The sequence below is a fragment of the Chaetura pelagica genome, unplaced genomic scaffold, assembly GCF_000747805.2.
Source record: "Chaetura pelagica isolate M959 unplaced genomic scaffold, ChaPel_1.0 scaffold346, whole genome shotgun sequence".
NCBI classification, from domain to species: domain Eukaryota; kingdom Metazoa; phylum Chordata; class Aves; order Apodiformes; family Apodidae; genus Chaetura; species Chaetura pelagica.
Genome location: NW_009953797.1, coordinates 2,279,907 through 2,299,309, shown reverse-complemented (window position 1 = coordinate 2,299,309; position 19,403 = coordinate 2,279,907). Strand labels below are relative to the sequence as shown.

General features: G+C 38.8%; 1 protein-coding gene across 1 annotated transcript in view; it reads right to left on the bottom strand.

The window, feature by feature from the left end:
• Positions 1 to 4,465: 4,465 nt before the first annotated feature.
• OPN4 (opsin 4) overlaps positions 4,466 to 19,403 on the bottom strand; it is a 23,041-nt gene continuing 8,103 nt past the window's right edge. Inside the window, 12 exon segments of the mRNA XM_010001146.1 lie at positions 4,466 to 4,642; positions 5,458 to 5,499; positions 5,965 to 6,033; positions 6,569 to 6,721; positions 7,409 to 7,459; positions 7,461 to 7,590; positions 9,364 to 9,471; positions 11,648 to 11,812; positions 12,701 to 12,872; positions 14,756 to 14,959; positions 16,106 to 16,239; positions 18,129 to 18,271. Of these exon segments, the coding sequence (XP_009999448.1) occupies positions 4,466 to 4,642; positions 5,458 to 5,499; positions 5,965 to 6,033; positions 6,569 to 6,721; positions 7,409 to 7,459; positions 7,461 to 7,590; positions 9,364 to 9,471; positions 11,648 to 11,812; positions 12,701 to 12,872; positions 14,756 to 14,959; positions 16,106 to 16,239; positions 18,129 to 18,271 (1,548 nt within the window).

Here is a 19,403-nt window from a genome sequence, read left to right as displayed (position 1 = left end):
AATTCTACTCATCTTTCAAGTTACAGTCAGCATTAGAAGACCTACCTAGGTAATTTTTGCTGTGAATTTCTGTGCTTCTTAGTCATACATCTGATGGATTATGACTGACCATGTGTTGTAGTAGCCCAAATGAAAGTGGGTCTTAAAAAGATTCTCCCACATAATTTGTCCTTGGTGAGAGCTGGTTAAAATCTTACAGAAAGTTTTTAAAAAAACATGTGGTCATAAATCTACATCAATAGTGCTGTTTGTGTAAATTTACAAATAAAAAAATCACAGAAGGGTGGGGGAAAAATCACTGTAAAGAGGGATTAATCTATTTCCATTCTTCCCAGCCATTGGTCCTAGTTTTTACCCCGAGTTTCAGGTGAATCTTAATCTTGAGACCAAATTTTATTGCCAAAAAGTGTTTGTAGGTAATATGCCAACCAACCACAGTGAGGCCAGCTTTGTAGTCTAATATCACAAGATCCTGACATCTCTATACACAGTGAAGTGATAGCAGTGTTTAGAAAATGAACTAGCATTTTCCTATGCTGATGTGACTCTTGCAGCATTTGCTCTGCTCTGCGAGCCAGGTACATGGAATTCCTCTGCTGTGTCTGCAGCAGAACCCGGCTGCTGCCAGGATTGCTGTAACTAAAAGCTGTGTTTTCCTACACACAAGAAATCTTCTAACTACTGTTTGTACTTTAAATTAGACTGTTAAGGCTAGGTTTGCTCTAGAGAAACTTTTCTGGCTTTATTAAGCCTACACTGATGATCCCTTCAGTTTGCTGTCATTAGAAGGGATGTAAACAGGACAGCTTCTAAATCTCAACAACTGTAAACTTTGCCTGAGTTTGACAGTGAGCATTTAGGCTGTAAATCTGATGAGGTAAGGAAGGTGTAGTAGTCTTTTTGTTCTACTTAAAATGTTTAGTGGATGGGATTGTGGCCCATGTTGCTAGGGTTGCTAGGAATGACAGTACTAATTACTTCTTTAAGACTGCTTTTATATAAACCTATTTATTATTTGGGACTCCTCACATTCTTATGACATTAACAGCTGCAAGGCAACAAACGCAAGTGTTTGAACTGAGATACCTGTTGCTCAGCCACTGAAATACCATTGCCTGATACTGACATTGCTTTGCAGATACAGGCCGTCTTTTCAGTAGAGCCCTGTGGAAATAGTGGTTTCAGAAGCTGCAACAGATGCCCTTTTGGAGTTACTGAGCTGGTCTTTCACAGAGGGATCAGAGGAATTCTTTGAATTCCCTAAGTAAAAATGATACCAGTCACACTGAGGAGAATGGGGACACAGGTGACTTATCCATGTTGTGCCCTAAAGAGCTGTAGAAACATCCAAGAAGCATGGGAGGTGCATTTGCTTTTATCTCAGTGTCAAGCTTGCTGTTGGCTTTGCATATGACTTGAAGAAAAATACTCTTTGCTACTCTGTCTTACCTGAGGATTTGTGGAAATTTACTCAATGTCACATGGTATGATGACACTTTTTAGTCTAGTGGTGGATGCAAAACAGTTTCCAAAAGTATGAAAACTGCAGTAAGTGAAAATTGGAAAGACTGGCGACTTGTGAGTGCTGCCTTATGCAGTACTTTAATCTTGACTTGCAACAGCCTTTTATTACACTGGATCTTGGAACCTTTTTTACTCAGCCCTGGTGAGAACACACTTGGGAGTATTGTGTCCGGTTCTGGGCTCCCCAGTTCAAGAGGGACATGGATCTACTTCAGAGAGTCCAAGGGAGGCTATGAGGATGATTAAGGAACTGAAACACCTGCCTTATGAGTAAAGGTTGAGAGACCTTGGGCTTTTCAGTCTAGAGGGAGAAGACTGAGGGGGGATCTAATTAGTGTCTATAAATACAGGACGGCTCTTTTCGCTTGTGCCCTGTGATAGGGCAAGGGGCATTGAATTCAAACACAAGCACAGGAAGTTCCACCTCAACATAAGGAAGAACTCCTTTACTGTGAGAGTTAAAGACCACTGGAAGAGGGTCCCCGGAGAGGTTGTGGAATCTCCTTCTCTGGAGACATGTCTGGATGCCTTTCTGAGTGATCTGCCCTGTTTTTTTGGTCCTGCTCCGCCAGAGGCGTTGGACTCAATGATCTTTGGAGGTCCTTTCCAACTCCTAACATTCAGTGATTCTGTGACCACCTATAGTGACTAATTGCTCAGCAGTTTTGCAGAGTTGCTTAGATGATCAGACCAAATACTTTCACTTGCGATTCAAGTCTGAATTTGAGCTTGAACCCGTGGAAGTGAAGAGCTTGTCTGTTAACTCATGGCACTGCTTGCTATTGCCTTTGCCAGCTATTGCCTGCTCTTAGAACAGCTGCTGTGGCACAAAAGGCCAAAGGGAAGCACCTCAGTTTTGCTCTAGGCCTTTCACACCTCCAAATCACTGGAACATAACCAAGTGCATGGTAAACTATAGGGTGTCTCTCCAGTGCAGAACAGGCTGTACAGTTGACTTTATGAAGTCATGAATAATCTCAGTCCTAAATTATTTTAACCCAAGCAGTCATCTGTGTTGATGAATGTAAAGAAACGGCAAAGCGGAAAGAATGGCTGCTAAGTAGAGGGAGGATACAGGATGCAAATAAATCTGCTAAGATGAGATTAAATGTGAACTAATAATTATTTATTTTAGATGCCACTGGGGTTACAGTGTGAATCACTTATGGGCATACTCAGGTGAAATTAATTTTTTACGCTTTCCCCTGCATGTTTTTTATAGTCTCCATAGAGGTGAAGGGAAAGCAAAGCTATTAGTTACACAGGGAGTACACCTAAGACTTTTGAAGTGCACCCATATAAATTCTCCCTAATTAATATGTGGTTTTCAAACCTCTTGCAAGTAACAAGCATGAACAGCTGTAGTTCTTTTTATGGATACAAACTAATCTCTAGTACATGTCGGAGTCAAAGGATAAAGAGGACAACATGCTGTGGATTCGTAAGGCTTTTCTAGCCACAGAACTTTTTATACCCTGTAAAAGTGGAAGGGAATGCAGAAGAGTGCAGAGTATAGTCTTCAAGAATACTGCTTGGGAACAAAATCGTTACAGGATCAAAAGGTCTAGCTCTGTAGGATACATACCATGCACTTTTTATTAACATATGAAACAGCATGTGTGAGTTTTGACCTATTGACAGGTTCAGCCTTTTGTGACCTGTATGAAATGGGCAGCATTTGTTGTCAGTTTTCACTTGTGTGGGTGATCTTAATGACAAAGGATGGGAACAATTACATACTTTATGTTTTTAAATAATTGTAAAAGCCTAAGCAATAAGTCATAATAAAATTCCTTAGGCTTGATTAATATCTTCATACATACTTCCCATTAGAGGATTATATGTTTTCTCCCCTCTTTCTCCTTCTTGCTAGCTGTATTTATTATGAGTTTATTATTGTACTCTGCCTGGAGTCAATATCTGTTTGTGGTTGGTGAAGAATCGTAATAGCTCCATCATCTTTCTATTGAAATGCTAAAATGGGGATGGTGTTGATTCCACACATCTCTAGAACAACTGTTTTTGGAGAACTAATCCTTCGTGTGCCACGATTTACTTCACAAAAGCCCATCTAAAGGTAAACCACTTTGAAGTATTAGATGGCAGATGTGTTAACTTACCCAAAAGACATTTCATTGCTTTGAATTCTGCACTCTTCTCATGAAGCTCCCCAAAGGGAAGTCAGAAGGAGTTTCCTAATACTTTCCTATAGCTCTGGCAAAGTTAGCTATGAGTTGGTTAAGTCACTTGGAAAATGAAGCTAACCTTCTCAGTGTTATTCCTTTCTCTTTCCCCGGAATCTCCTTTCTGTTTCCCCCAGAAATTGAAATAAAGATCCAAGACTTCAAATTACTTCTCAAGTTCATTGCCTTCTAACTGTTTTGTAGAAGAAAATGAGGGAAAATGGGTCAATAATGAGAGAAAGGAGCACTGACTGTATGATTAAGTTTTCATTCAGTTGAGGAACATCACAATAATGAAGAAATCTTCAGGAATTGATGAACATTTTTTTCCCCTTATCTCTCAGCTCTGTAATAGCTTTCAAGTTAAACTACACTAAATGAACAAAGGCTAGTTTTGAATCTCCTATTTCCCTCTCCTCTCAAGTTAATCCCAGGAGGTGTGTAGTGCATGCAGTGGTGGAATATACCTGAGCAGAGTAAAATCCAAGTGGAGGAAATTGTTTCATGAGCTGCATAAAAAAGAAATAATAAAATTACAGTCTGACTCAGATGAAGAAGTGAACCACTGGAGAGATTTCTGATGCTGAAAAGCTTACTCCCTTTGTTTTCATCCGTGCTTGTCTTGTGTTGTGTTTTTGCAGGAGCATTTCAGAACAATGTAGAACAAGGTATTCTGTGTTCAGCTGATCTGTAGCTGTTCCAGAAGTATTGACTAAGGTGACATTCTGGCTTGTACCACTCACTTAGCTGTTGGATTTCTATTTCTGCTTCTGTCTGTTGATCTTAGAGTACAGGAAACCAGAGTTGTATCCAGAAGGTAGCTCCTCTCCTTGGACATTGGTGTATGTTATTGTAATGCTGGGTATCTGGGCTGCAGATGATCTGTGGAGAGGCTCTCCTTTTCTTTGTCCAATAACATTCATGCTCTCACCTCTCTAAAGGATGCAAGGATTTAAAAGAAATGGAAAACACAAACATCTAGAAGGAGACCAGGTTGCACTATCTATGAAAATGTGGCATATATTTAGATAAGCACTTGGTCGGTCCCCATGACTAACTCAAAACAAAACTTAAAAGGCAGAGGAAAAGGTATATCTGAATGTTTTTTGAATGTTTAAAGAATAACTTATGAAAAAAAACCCTGTTAAACAAGTTAATATACTAAAACACAGATTTTGCATTTGCTACTTAAGAGCTGTTCCACTTTTCATGAAAGACCAGGCTAAGGACAGCACATTTGACCATGAACAAAAGTGCTGTGAATATGCTCAGACACTCTATGAATTCAATCAAGTAAGGAGTGCCTCCATAAAGAGGAAGCGTTGGGGGCAAAAGGTGATGTAAAATGTAGTGTTAATAGCATGGATAGTTTGAAGGAGGAAGCAAACTAGAGAATGAAGATAAAACAGGAATTGAGAGAATAATTAATTAGCATTTTTTAAACAATGACAGTGCTAGCTGTCACTTGCTCAGGACCAAAAAATGGGAGTGTTAGGATGAGGCTACCAATAGCTCATAAAGATCACTAGGAACTGTAAAGAGATAATTTAAAATATTTATACTATATTGGGGTTAATTCTGCAAAGATAAAACTGACTTGTTTTAACCTATCAACTGTTTTCTCTTATTTCCCTCTCTGTCATGAACTTAGTTGACTTACATGTGGCAGATGTAAAACAGATGTATGTCATAGCCTAGTTACCTGGAAGAAGAAAAAGGCACTAGCACAGCATTTTGCTGAGTAGGTGACATGACATGTTTCTTCCAAGTTGCACTTTTTAGATGTTTGGTGCTACCCAAAAACAGAGAACATTAAATAGTTAACAAGGTCAATTTGTACAGCAGTACTTGCCACAAGACTATGGCTGTCTCAGAGGTACAGCAATCAGAATGGCTATCAGCTTACTGTGTATAGTATTTGTATAAAGATGGCATGAAATTAATGCTTCCACGCTCCACTAAGGGAATCACAGACCAAGTGAATTCAAGACAATATTCAAGTTCCTTGAAGAAGTTGGACTTAAGGAGAACCCTGTGATACAAGACTTTTCCTTCTGTTTAGCTTCAGCAATAAATTACCCTTTGTGGTCTACTACTACCTTTGTGGTTTATTTTCTATATTCTGCTGGGACTATCATGTGATTCTTAAATCTCAAAAAAAACCACCTTAATTTGTGCTTGGAGACTGGGATTGTCATTAGTTTTTGTTCCCTTGGTTAGTTAGACCCATGCCAAATTTTAAAATAATAATTCTTACAGTAGGTGTAGGAGTGTAGTCTGTGACATTCAATTCCACCATGGGTATGTCATCAGCATCTACAAGTGTCTGAAAAATGAACACAGATAAGAAAGACATAAATTACTTTTAGGTATGTCACAATATTTTACATACATGAAATGCAAAGTAAAGGAAAAAGAAAAAAAGGAAGACAGCAGAAGACTGACTGAAAAGTAGGGATATGCTAAAGATAGCCTTGTTTTTTACCTCTCACCATATGTGTTCATTTGATAGGAAAGGGTGAGACAACAGCAAGACTGACCCAAGTAGTTTGGACAGTGAAATACAAATATTACTGAATATACATTTAAAACCAAACACAAAACAACACATTATTCAGATGCTATGTTCACTAAAACAGGGCCATTGCTTCTCAGAAAGGTAACAAAGACAGCTGAATAAGGAATCAGGGTGGAAATAAAAAGCTGATGACCTTTTACAGCCTCTAAGCCATTACTCATTGTGTTGACTTAAAGGTTAACCCTATCTTCTTGCAGGAACCTTCATGATTACCTATGGTAAAATGTGCAGATTTGTTAACCCAGCAGTTGTCAGAGAATGTAGATATTATGCAGTTTGTTACCTTCTCACCTATTCCAGAGTCTTGGCTCTTTAGTTTAGGTTTGGCTCTTACGTCACTAGTTTGAGTTGTGTCTTTGCCTGTTTCATAGGACACCTGTCCGCTAGCAAGTCTGGAGAACATGCTGGCGGTATCCGTTTCTGTGTCTGTACAGCCCTAAAATGAATAAAGGAAAAACAACCACTTGAGCTTCCTTAGAGTTCCAACCCCCCTGCATGGGCAGAGATGCCTCCCACTAGACCAGGTTGCTCAGAGCCCCATCCAACCTGGCCTTGAACACTTCCAGGGATGGGACTTGCACAACTTCCCTGGGCAGCCTGTTCCAGTGACTCACCACCCTCACACTAAAGAATTTATTCCTAATGTCTAACCTAGTATGATTCCAAATACAGCCCACTTCACTTTCAGAAAGCAGTATTTGTTTCATTATACCTTGCTTTGTCTAGATAAGTCTAGACAAAGTCTACTTAGTGACAATCATTTTCTTTTTTGTGTGTATCTGGACTCCAAATCTGTGGTCAGACAAGTACGTCCTAGGAGTATGATCAAGGGGTTCAAGGTTCAAGGGGTGCTCTGACTCTAAGCTTCCCTTACTTTCTAAAATTTCTGTTGCTTCAGCTTACCATTATTCCTTCAATATCACAAACCATCAAGAGTCCAAAGATTTACATTCTGCTTTTACACTTTTCAGCCGTCTGTCTTTTATTTCACTTTGTCTCACTGCTTTATTGGAGTTCATGAAAAGAGGACCACAATGGATTTAATCTAAAGAATCTACCACTTTGAAGGACTCTCTACAGAAACTAATCACTTTTCCATCTACAATGGCTGTATGGGAATTGCCTCCCTTATTGAATCACTGTCAGAGAGTCACCTTTTTCCTTTCCAGTGGCCTGCTTACCTCAGAAGACTGGCTTGTTATTGTTGCTCGCCTGGAGGAGAGATAACTGCTGAAAGACCTTGAGTCTTTAGGAGAAAGTCTCATCAGGAATCGAAAGCAAGGAACATATGTTGCAATGGCTGTTCTAATGGGTGAGAGGTAGAACCAGTCAGATTTTTTCTAGTAGCACAAAAATTCAGTCATCATAAGCAATGCATTTATTCAGAAAGATGAATGAATGGTGCATGGGCTGGAGAATTACTGGGTACAAAAAAGGTTTTCTAGATATCCAATATCTCATGTATAATCACCCTGCAAAGATCACTAATTCATAGTGTTCTGCAGAACTCAAATTTATCGCTTGGCGGGAATAAGGACATTAAAGTATAACTCTTCAAACTGAAAGGAACTATTAAAATTACGTTTTATCTGCTTTCAGCTTGATCAGGGCAAAAATAAATTTCAGTCCCTTTAAACTGAACCTTGCAGAAGTACCACATAATGAATTATTTTAATCTTCCCCTAAGCAGCTATTTTATCTTCTTCTTACACATCTGTTTGCCAGCTATCTGTAGAGTTGTACAAAATGTGCGAGGAGAAGGATCTGGCAGTCCTGGTAGATAGTAAATTATGCATGAGCCAGCAATGTGCCCTTGCCTCCAAGAGGGCAAATGGAATCCTGGGGTGCATAAGGAAGAGTGTGGCCAGTAGGTCACAGTTCTGGGCTCTCCAGTTCAAGAGAGACAGGGAACTACTAGAGAGAGTCCAGTGGAGGGCAACAAAGATGATTGAGGGATCGGAGCATCTCCCTTATGAGGAAGGGCTGAGAGCGCTGGGACTCTTTAACCTGGAGAAGAGAAGGCTGAGGGGAGGCTTTTTTAATGCCTACAAGTATCCAGAGGGTGGGTGCAAGGAGGATGGAGCCAGACTCTTCAGTAGTTACCTGTGACAGGATGAGGGGCAATGGGCACAAGCTGGAACATAGGAAGTTCCATTTACACATGAGGAAAAACATCTTTACTGTGAGGGTGACAGGGAACAGGCTGCCCAGGGAGGTTGTGGAGTCTCTTTCTTTGGAGATACTCAACACCCACCTGGATGCAGTCCTGTGTAATGTGCACTAGGGGATCCTGCTTTAGCAGGGCAGTTGGACTGGATGATCTCTAGAGGTCCCTTCCAACTCTGACAGTTCTGTGATTCTGTAATATTACAGTATTTCTTTCCTCATATGCAGTGCAAGGAAACTCTTTAGCCTGGCTTTCCTCTTTCCTCCCAGCCTTCCCTGCTTAGATGTTCATGGCCACCTCTTCTTTATCCAGTTTCCCACTAGGTCTTTGTAAAGGATGAAACAACAGCATATATATATGGCTTTGTTGTCATCCATCAGATCTCACAGCCTGCACTTGAACTTGGTATAGTCATGAACCTAAATTTTACAACTCGGAAGAAATACTGTCTGAGCTATGAAAGTCTGGGGGGAAGTGGGAAAGATGCACAAAATAGGGAGGAGGTGGATTGACTTAATAAATTGCATCTGTCACTGGCCTTATTAATTAAAAAAACCCTGATATTTGCAACTCTGACAAATATCTGCATCTCTCATTAAAATAGTTTAAAAATGAATGGTGCTTTCCTTGGAGGTAGCGAGGTCTCTATCTTTTATCATGTAATCTCTACTCTGTAATCTCAGTGTCTGTAAACACCTCTAACTCCTCTAACACCTGCACAGCAGTTTGTTCAAAGTATAAATTCCACGACATTTATATGGCATTGAGAAGTTTCCCTGGGGAGGGTGAGGCTGTCTTGCAGAGGTAAAAAAATCAGGTAAAGCAGAGTTCAGGTACTAGTCCTAAAAGTAGCAAAGTTACTGTCTGATTTTCTTTATTATATTAAATGTAGCTTATAAGAGTGAACTTACCTGTATTTGGGGTGAGTGATGGCATAAATGATAGGGTTGTGGATGACAGAAGCTTTGGCAATCACAGCTGGTATGGAGTTACTGAAGGGTGTTAGGACATGGGAATACCTAGAGTAATGTAAACACATTATGTATTTAGTATTGAGTTGTATGTTGTCTATGCAGTTATACAATGACAACTCAATAGTTTAATAGTGCTCTAGAGAGAGTAAAAGGGGGAGTTCTCTACCCAAGCAGTGAGAGAACAAATTTTACTTCCTTTGCCTGCAAAGATCAACACCAGCCTAATTGCATTTCTGAGAATAATTCTTTTCTTGGGGCTTCTCTTGCTGCACTTCACTACTATGACTCAGGATGGTGGTGATTCCCAAGTTTTTTACCCTAGGGACAAAGTCAGCCTTCAATAAGTGACTGTGCATTCATCAGAATATCTATCTGTTCCAAACTCAGCAGATATACTTGATGAGTAATGTCACTAAATAGGTGTGCAGAATGAGGCATTGTAAGGGCAGATAACCAATAAATCTCTTTTGCTATTAAAACATTGGCTTTTTGCCTGATCTGAACTAAAAAGTGAAGGGGAAGTATTTTTCTGAATTAAACAGTGAAAGGAAAATATTTTCAGGTGTTTTAGTTATGCTTATTGTTACTGTGACCATTAATATATGCAGGTGATGCGACTCCAAGGGATAAAGGAATTATGGTTGATGGCTATCTGCCATGCTGCTATCAGCCAGTTAATTTTTGTAGATAGCTTGAAGTATCCCATAAAATCTTGGTCATAAGAAAGTCAGTACAGAACAGCTCAGATCAAAATAACATCACTTCATAGGCAGTTTCTACCATGCAAATTCTCCATACACCTACTTAGAGGCTATGAATACCTCTTCCTGCTTTGGCAGAAATCATTCTGAGTGATATGGCCCAGTAAGTCAGTCATTCCTCCCAAGGATAACATCCTTTCTTTGTCATTGCTCTTCTTCCTGAGAAGAGTCTAAGCTCCATCTTTCAATTAGCCTTATATTTCTATGACATTATGGGAAAAAACAGATTTTCCACTCAATCCTCTCTCAGAAGAAGGCTTCTCATGTAAGTGCTACACAGAAAAAGAGAATTGCATAAGTAGGTTGCAGCTCATCTCCCTGATGAGGTAAATTTGAATCATACTATGAGACTACTTATGCTCCGTGATGAGGTGGTAATGATTTATCAATGGTAATACAGGAATAATTTTGTCAGTTACCTGCATGTTGAGATGCCATTTCAATTCTAATTTATAACTTTTCTCTGTTAAGAATTGTCCAAGTAGCATGTTCTCCATATACAGTTTTTAACATAGTTTCTCCTAATCATACTTGTAAAACATTGGTTAGAGGTGCAATTCCTCAGAGTCTGGAGAACACATAACAGTATGACCTTACTGGAAGGGAATTTTTGACCCTGAGATGAGAGGGTGCTTTGGTAAGACTGATGGAGAGTTCAGCTAATGGAAACAAACAGCATCAAAGGCTTTTGTTTAAGCTAACCACTCCTCACAAATAGGAGTCTTCCTCTTGAGGATTTGCAACTGACAAGACTTTCTAAAGTAGATAGTCACACCCATCCACATACAGCCAAGGCATCCAGACTCCGGATCTGTTAATTGTACCTGGGTTGTATCAGCTGTTGTCTGGTATCAAGCTATGTACAGGTGTACTATCTTAATAGTATCATGCTTTTCTTGAAGTTACTGTATAAAATACTGACAATACAGAATATGTTTAGATTATTTGCATTTATGATTTTTTATATCCAGCATCAAAAAGCTCCCTGATGCAAGTATGTACTAATTTTCAGCTTCCTTATACATGTAAAGAATTTCAGCTCTTTGATGTAACACCAGAAAATTAACAGACTTTTGTTACTAAAAGAAGTGGAGAAAGAAAATATATTAAATCCCTCAGTGGATTGTTTTAGGGCCCTTACGTAGCATTTTGATGCTAAATGAAGTTTAGATAGTTCAAGTGTCTTAATATAGAGAATCTGCATTCAGAAATTAGCAGCACAGTAAAGTTATGTTGCCAGTAATAACTTCCTGTTTTCTTTTTCTTTTTTCAAAGTCAAACTAAGAAAATAATCACACTCAGCATGTGGCTTATTTGTTAAATGTCACTCCTAAATATATTAATACTTTGGATACACTTCAGACATTAAACCTGACAGGTAGCTTTGACTTTAATCTGTTTTACAATTTCACACTTTTTGCTTTCATTGAGTGGTCATTTGCTGATACATTCATAGTTACCCAGCAAAAGCTACCAGGGCAACAACAGAGTACGGTGACCAGGAAATGACATAAAGCAAGATGACAATGAGTGCAATTTTGGCCATCTTCCACTCATTTTTCATCCTCTGATACTGTTTCTGGAACTCTTTATTTCCATGTTTGGATCCAAATGTCTGAATAGACCTAAGGGAAATAAGCATACAACAGCAAAACAAGGAGGTAGGGAATTCAGTAAACAACTTCATATAAAGGGGCAATAATTACTCTTACAGTAGCTTAAGCTAAAAATCATCCACTTTTAAGTGTGTGAATGTATTCATGTGACCAGTTCTTCACAATTCAATGCACTTTTGTTGCACTAATCAATGGCAAAATTCACATGCACTTCAACGAAGAAAACAGTCCCATATCAGAAGTTGTTCCACAAATCAGGTATTCAAGCCAGCTGAACAATGCTGTACTGAATTCAGTTAGAGAAGTCTTGGCTTCCCTGTGCTACCTTACTCTCACTCTACTTCTAAGCTATCTGGCTAGACATCCTGAATTCTACTGAACAGATATGTATAGATTATAAATGTAATGGCAGACATAGGCCTTTATTTTTGCAACAATAGTTTTTGTTTCAGAGACCTATGATTAAATGTTTTATCTTTTTTTTACCTTTGTCAAACATGGAATTTGTACTTCAATTCCATCTATTTTTCCATGGAATAGTTGTTGATACAGTGTTGTTAGGTATCTCTGATGTCCCCTTAGTATTGCTTGTGGTTGGTTAATTTCTGTAGCCTTTTCTCATCCTAAAGATATCTCTTGCTTCTTCTACTCATACCTTTTTCCATGTCATTATACAATATACTGAACAGCTCTGACTTAAATTGACTAATCACTCCTCTAAGGATCATACTTCCTACCGTGTTGACTGTAAAAAGACATCTCGTTTGGTTTCTTCAGTTGTGCATACAAATTAATAAGGAAAAACTTCCAGATTTTCTTCTGCTAGTCTTTGTTTTAAAAAAAACCCAAACCAAACAGCCACTTAAACATAAGGATAGAGACTTAAAGACTACTTACTTGTTGGCCTTCTTGATAGCCTCAAATATAAAGACATAGCTGTATATGATAGCAATCAAAGGGATGAAAAAGACGAAGCAGAAAAGCAGCATTGTGTAGGCACGGACTGACGGTGTGAAAGTTGTGTAGTCCCAGGAGCAGGAAGTCAGCAGACCCTCAGGGACATATGCACCTAGAAAAAAAAAAAGGAGAAAGAATAAGCCATGAAATTATTCTTATTCTGAGTGCAGAAATTAGAGAAAGGTGCTCAGAATAAGGAATAGTCCTATTCTATTAGAGGAAAAAAGAGTTTAAAAGGATACAGATTTTTTCATTTAGAACACCTTTTTCCTTCTCCTTTATTTTTTTCCTTTTTTTTTTCTTTTACTCTGTTGCCCTGTGTCCTGGTTTGAGGACACCTTGTAGTATTTATGTTTAGCTGCCTAAGGCTTCGGATTGGAAAACTGTATAATTTTGTATAAATTCTTCAATATTGTTTAAAGTTCAACATCATCAAAGAGCATCTCTCAAAATACCTCACGTAGGTCTTTGATCAGACCCTTATTGTGTTTAAATATCTCAATTTCCTGTGAAATCCCTGTCTTCCAAGGGAGTTGCATGAAACTGATCGCTATGGCTACCCCTTCTTAAGCATGTGCAGGTAAGATACATTTGCTGTGCAAAAGAGAGAGATTTATTGTGCAGATAAAATTATGTTTGTTGTGATATAAAGTTGAATACAGGTGGAGAAAATCATACGTACATAATTATCTGCCTGACATAAAATATAATTTCCTTAAAGGAACTATGTCAAACTGTTAAGTAAAGAAATTGTCAACAGCAATGTCTTTTTCCCTTAGTATTTTACATTTTACTGCTTACAGTGATATTTTCTCTTGATCTCTTAAAAAAATTGCACCAGATGTGCTCAGATGCATCTAATTACCATATGAGAGTTAGTACTCTGGATACTATTAGAATCTAATTCTAAGATAACAACACCCTTTGAGCAATTATTTCACCTTCTCCCATTGAGAATACAGACTCTAAGTCCATATTGTCACTGTGTTGTTCTAACATCTCCACATTCAACTAAAGCTGTTTCTCCCACTATTGCAGTTTGCCTGCTTAAACATGCTTCATGTTTATGTGGGACCAGAATGACAACAAGAAGACAATAACAAATATCTGCTGAAATGCTATTCAACAACTGAGTTGGTTGCAGCATCCTTTGTGAAAATCCAACATTGCAATATTCTCACCTCAGCTGAGCTGACACATTCTCTTCTGGAATTAGGGAGCACAATAATGGGCTGGGGTTTTGAATGATGAGTTCATTCTAATTTACTGAGTCAAACTGGTGACTCACAGGAAACAAATTAGTGGTAGTGAGGTAGATTCAAATGAGGAAGAGCAAATCTGTTACAAATTGCAAGCAACAAGATGGTGTATGTGTGTCCTAATTTGTAGGCACAGAATTCACATTTACAAACACAAAATAGTTTTTATTACTAAATAGTGAAGATACCAATGGCTGAATGGAGAATATGACCAACACCTTGTGCAATTTGCCCATCTAGAACACAGTCAAGACTTATTGAAGATGTACTGCTGCAAAATGCTCAGACTGTGTTCCTCTTTTACATTAATAAATAAATTTAGATTGATGCAACTATCTTACATAGCACCATTGGGGAGGAAAAAAGTGATCAGAAAAACGACAAATACTTTTGTTTCCTTTTTATATTGTTGAACAGAAGTTAAGTGTGGGATAAGAAGCAGGTGCATCCTTTATAATATTTGACCTTGATTTTATCTACTGTTCCTTATTCCATAAAAAAGAGAGTTTGAGGGAAAATACGATTGTCATGTAAGATGTTGCAATGCACACTGGAGCTTTTTTTTTTTTTAATTAGAGTTCTTCAGTTTCAATATGTATTTTATCAGTTTTCTTAAACTTTATTTATTCAAGCCCAATATGCAAGCCATTAATTCGTCCCTCTTCTATACTTGTAACTGGCCTTGAATGCAATGCTGTGAGGGGAAAAAAACACACTTTTATTGCATTTCACTTACTCCATCCAAAGAAGGGCGGGAGGCTCCAAGCCAGTGAGTACAGCCAGACGCCTACCAGGATTATTAGGGCCTTCTTCTTAGATGTCACACCAACAGAAGCCAGAGGTTTTGTGATGACAAAATATCTGTCCAAGGCAATCACCATCAAAGTGATCATGGATGTAATGCCAAAAAGAGCTCCGCAGAAGGCATACAGCTCACAGCCTTTCAATGAAGATGACAGAAATAGCAGTGAAATTAATATACCCAGGCTAATTAATTTCTAAAGAGTTCAAGTCTGTGTTTCTTGTGAACTGATGTCTTTTGGAATTTGTAAAGCAGTGGAACTTCAGTTTTCCTGCAGTGGTAATGCTATTTCAAAGCTGTTGTCTGTCTTGCGAATTACATTATCCATGGAGATAAACTTCAAAGATTTTGTTTGCTTGAATTGCTGGAGACAGTGATACTTTTATTTTCACTCACTGATTTCTGATGTTTCTAGTGGGGTCATTTCAGTGGTCCATTAATATCTTGTTTAACTCCAGTTTTACCGCAGCTCCTGTAGAAACAGCTGTTTTGCTTAACAACGGGTTATAGCTACTGTGGAACTATTTACATATCATGTCAGCGTAACTGAAGTAAATATGCATACTATGAATACATTAATGAGTGATATTAATTATTTAAAAATCCTAATGCTTAAAAGCAAGGGTTTGTTTGGGGGTTTTAACATGTATGCAACTGAACACTTCCTGGAACTAAAAAAAAATTGCTTTTGGTCATCAGAGATCAAAGTGGCAACATTACTTCTCTGACCTTCCTCTCTGTCAATACCTGTTCAAGAGGCAAAGACTAGTCTTCCTCTTACTACAGTTATATAGGAAGAATGAAAGCACCTTAATTCCACATGTTATTGCACGGAAATATTTGGTTAATATTTTTGTTGTGAAAACTCAGTTTTCCAAGGCTTTCTTTCCCTCACTTTGGCAGATGCAAGCCCCAGAGCAAGTTCTTTGGAAGATATTTTAAGCTGTTGTGTTGAGATGTGGTGCTTCTTTGTCATAGGACTCTGCCAGGAACTAAGTTATGAGGTGACTGGGGAAGAATGCTGGCAAGGAGACTTGTCCTGTGCCTCAGTTTGCCAATGTCACCTTTGTATCTATCTCGTGTATGTAATTTTCCTCTCCTTGGTGGGAATGTATTGATTGCACACACACAAAAATCTTCAAAGAAACGTTTGTGTCAACATGGGAAAAATGTTGAGAGTTTTTCTCAACAGTTGTAAGGGTACCTGAGGATAATAAATAGTAGATTAACTGCCGCTGTGGTAAGAACATACTTAGTGGTATCTGAGAAAGAATATATACAAACCTTTCTCACCAAAAATCCATCTTTTGTGGAGGCTGTTGGTGAAAAAAACTGGAGACTGTGTAATGGACATCAGGAAGTCACTAACATTTAGATTGATGATGAATACGTTGGCTGGAGTCTGAAGGCTCCTACTCCTAAAAAGATCAGAAGGAATGTTGCTAAACAGTGCTACTCTGTTAATTATGGTGTTACTCTTTCCAGTGAGCCTTGACAGCTTCACAAACAACAAGGCACACTACACAGCAAGCTGGAGCAGATTGCTTCTCATTTCTACCACAAGTGGACATGAGCAAGGCTCAGTTTTACAGCCTTATACTACTGTTCACTTTAGAGGATTGTTTGGATAACCAACTCAGTGACTGGGATAAATCATATTGTTCTTTAAATATTCTGACCAAGTGCACTGCATGTCCATGATTAACAGGAAATTAAAGTTGATGTACTCTATAGATTTGCTGGATCTGGAGCATTGTAGGCAGGGGGAGGGGAACACATTTTCCACTGCTGATGAGATCAACAGTGAATTCCAAATACAGGGATTAAGCAAACCCACTATGTACCACACCAAGCAATTTGTTTTACATCAGTTCTTCTCTATGATACTCCTTTCACTGGCCCAGACACTGAATTTACAGAGAACAATTGCCAGCCTTCAGTGTATCCTGCCTGTGTATGTTATTCATAGCATTATACTACAGTGTTTTAAAGGGTACCCATAAAAGCTCAACTGAGAACTCCTTAGTTTGGGACTCTCTAACTTTTTAGCTCCTTTCTCAAATGTTCAGTCTTAGACACAATTGAAAAATAGCAGAATAGATGATGGGCTCTTTGCACTGTTAGGAGCAAGGATATTTTATTAGTAGATGCATATGGGCCTCTTCTATTGGTTCAGTACTCTATAAAGTTCCTGAACATATTTCTGTTTCAGGCAGCTGACTATCTTACAGTTTGCCATTACTTGAGATTGCTTTGTAGGCACCTGATACATTCTCCAACTTGTAATGTACTTGTTACTTTGCTATCAGTATCTCTTTTTGTCTTCATAACATCTTCAAATGAAGCCGTGTCCTCCCATGGGACTGCCACTGCCATGACTGGATTTCCTGTATGGGACCTGCGGAAGAGCTAAGCTAGTTTATGTACTTTATCCTCACATAGCTGGTCTGCATGCCAAAACCTTTTCTGTTCTTACAGCCATGTCATTCACACTTAATTGTTCATATTTACTCTAAATGCACTTACTGAAACCTACTGTTTAATGCACCACATAAATATACATATAAGACCCAGATGACTCTTTTTATGCACTCCAGTAATTTAAGTTAACAAAGCCAAATTACGATATAATTGCTGTTATTTTTTTTTATTACATTAGTGCCTAAAAAGACCAATCATGAAGTAGAAGCTCACTGACCTGGATATCATGACAATGCTATCCTTCAGTGTGACAAAACAGAAACAGGATGAGTGAACAGGAATGGTGAAAATATTGTCTTGTTGACAGAGGTCTAATTTCCTTCAATATAAAATTTGGAATGTGGCTTTACTTAAAAGGAAATAAGCCAAGTGTCAGAAAATGTGTAATCAAAAGACATGGCCAGTAAGGAGCAGAGGGGGAAAAACAACTGAGTAGTAAGCAGCAGGAGGAAGGAAACATCTAAGATAGAGAAGACACAGGGAGGCACAGGTACAAAACATCCAAGTCCAATAGGGACATAGTTAAGCCAGTAGAAGAAAATTCACTGGGAGGTTTCTGCTTTGGTTGCTTTCCTATTGCTTAATGTATCTGGGTAATTCTTTGCAATATTGCTAAGAATTTTGCTATGGCTCTGGTTCATGGGAGGAAGTCAGAGGGAAATGATAGGTCACCACTTTTTTTTTTTCTACAACAATATCTCTTGGTGCATTTTACTGTCTGCTTAGTACTCTGAAAGCATGTCTGTGCTGCATTTGCAGACCCCAGTCAAGGTACTGCTACAGTTAATGAATACGAGTATTTAAAAAACATCCAAAAGAAAGATACCTGCAGAAAGCATAGATGACCAGGAAATTACCCAGAGTTCCTGTGATCCCCACTATAAGAACGACTACTCCAATTGTATAATGAGCATGGTCTGGGACATCCACTGTAGGAAAGGCACCAGGAACATCTTGCACTGTCATCCTCTGTGGAGTAAACAAGAGGTCATAGTTATATTGTCAGACTTCACTGAGTAACCTGTCATGTGCTTCTCTAGAATCTAGAGTGTGTGGTCAAGAATGCAAAAAGACCGCAAGGGAAAAAGTCATAATAAGCTAATTGCTTTCAAATTACATTTACTGTTGATCATCTCCAGGGGATATATATGCCATCAGCACTGAGAAGGCCAAAGGGTGGTTTATGTGTTTACTGTTGATTTAGAGTTTTGGTGAAGAAAACCAATATATTCTCTCTCAAAAGAAAGATAAAGGTATAGAGAAGAAAAAGAGTCAAGAAAGGACTCCTTTAATTGCATCTGACAACACGTAATGCAGTATTTAACAAGTACATTTTTTTGTAGTTTTAATTTTAGGAAAGTTTCTGTAGCGATGCGGTGTGATTTCTGTTGTCCTCTGACATCTCTGGCTAGGCTTCTCTAACTAAGTAGAAATTATCTTTTATGGATTGTCGCTATCCGGGACCTATTATATCTCCTTTTTTGAGTGTATTTAGCTTGTCAGGATCTGCTGAGAGGTCCGCACGTGGCGATCGCCTCTCTCAGAGGATCAGTGAGCTTCGGCACTGACTTTTCGAGTGAATAACTTGCTCAGTGCTTACTAATATTTCCAATAACAGCAGCCAATCCCCAATTAGAATTTACGAAATGCACGGTTTATTGTGGGGAAAACAAAGCAATTTGGGGACAGGAGGATCAAAAAGGGTAATTAAAGCACATGAAATATCTTTTAAGCATCAAAATAACAAGAACTTATGTCTTAATACTTATATATGGGTACACCTTAGTTACACACCTTATTTACTTATTAGTGAGGGAAGGAGGAGGAGGGATATGCCCGACGCTGGTCCCGTATAGGGTCGCAGTTTCTGTGCAAGTAAGACAGGATTATGCCTTCCCCTGCAAGCTGGGGTGGCAGGAATTTGTCTCACCACGCTGCAGCGACAATAGGACGAGCTGGGTCAAGCTGGGTCTGGCTGGAGTGAAGCGGAACCAGGCGAGAGCTGGGACTAGGCGAGCCGGGACTTGGGCTGCAGCCGGGGACCTCAGGCTGGCAGGCACTTCTCCAAGCGCAAATCGCCCCCCCCCAGCAAACGGCAAAA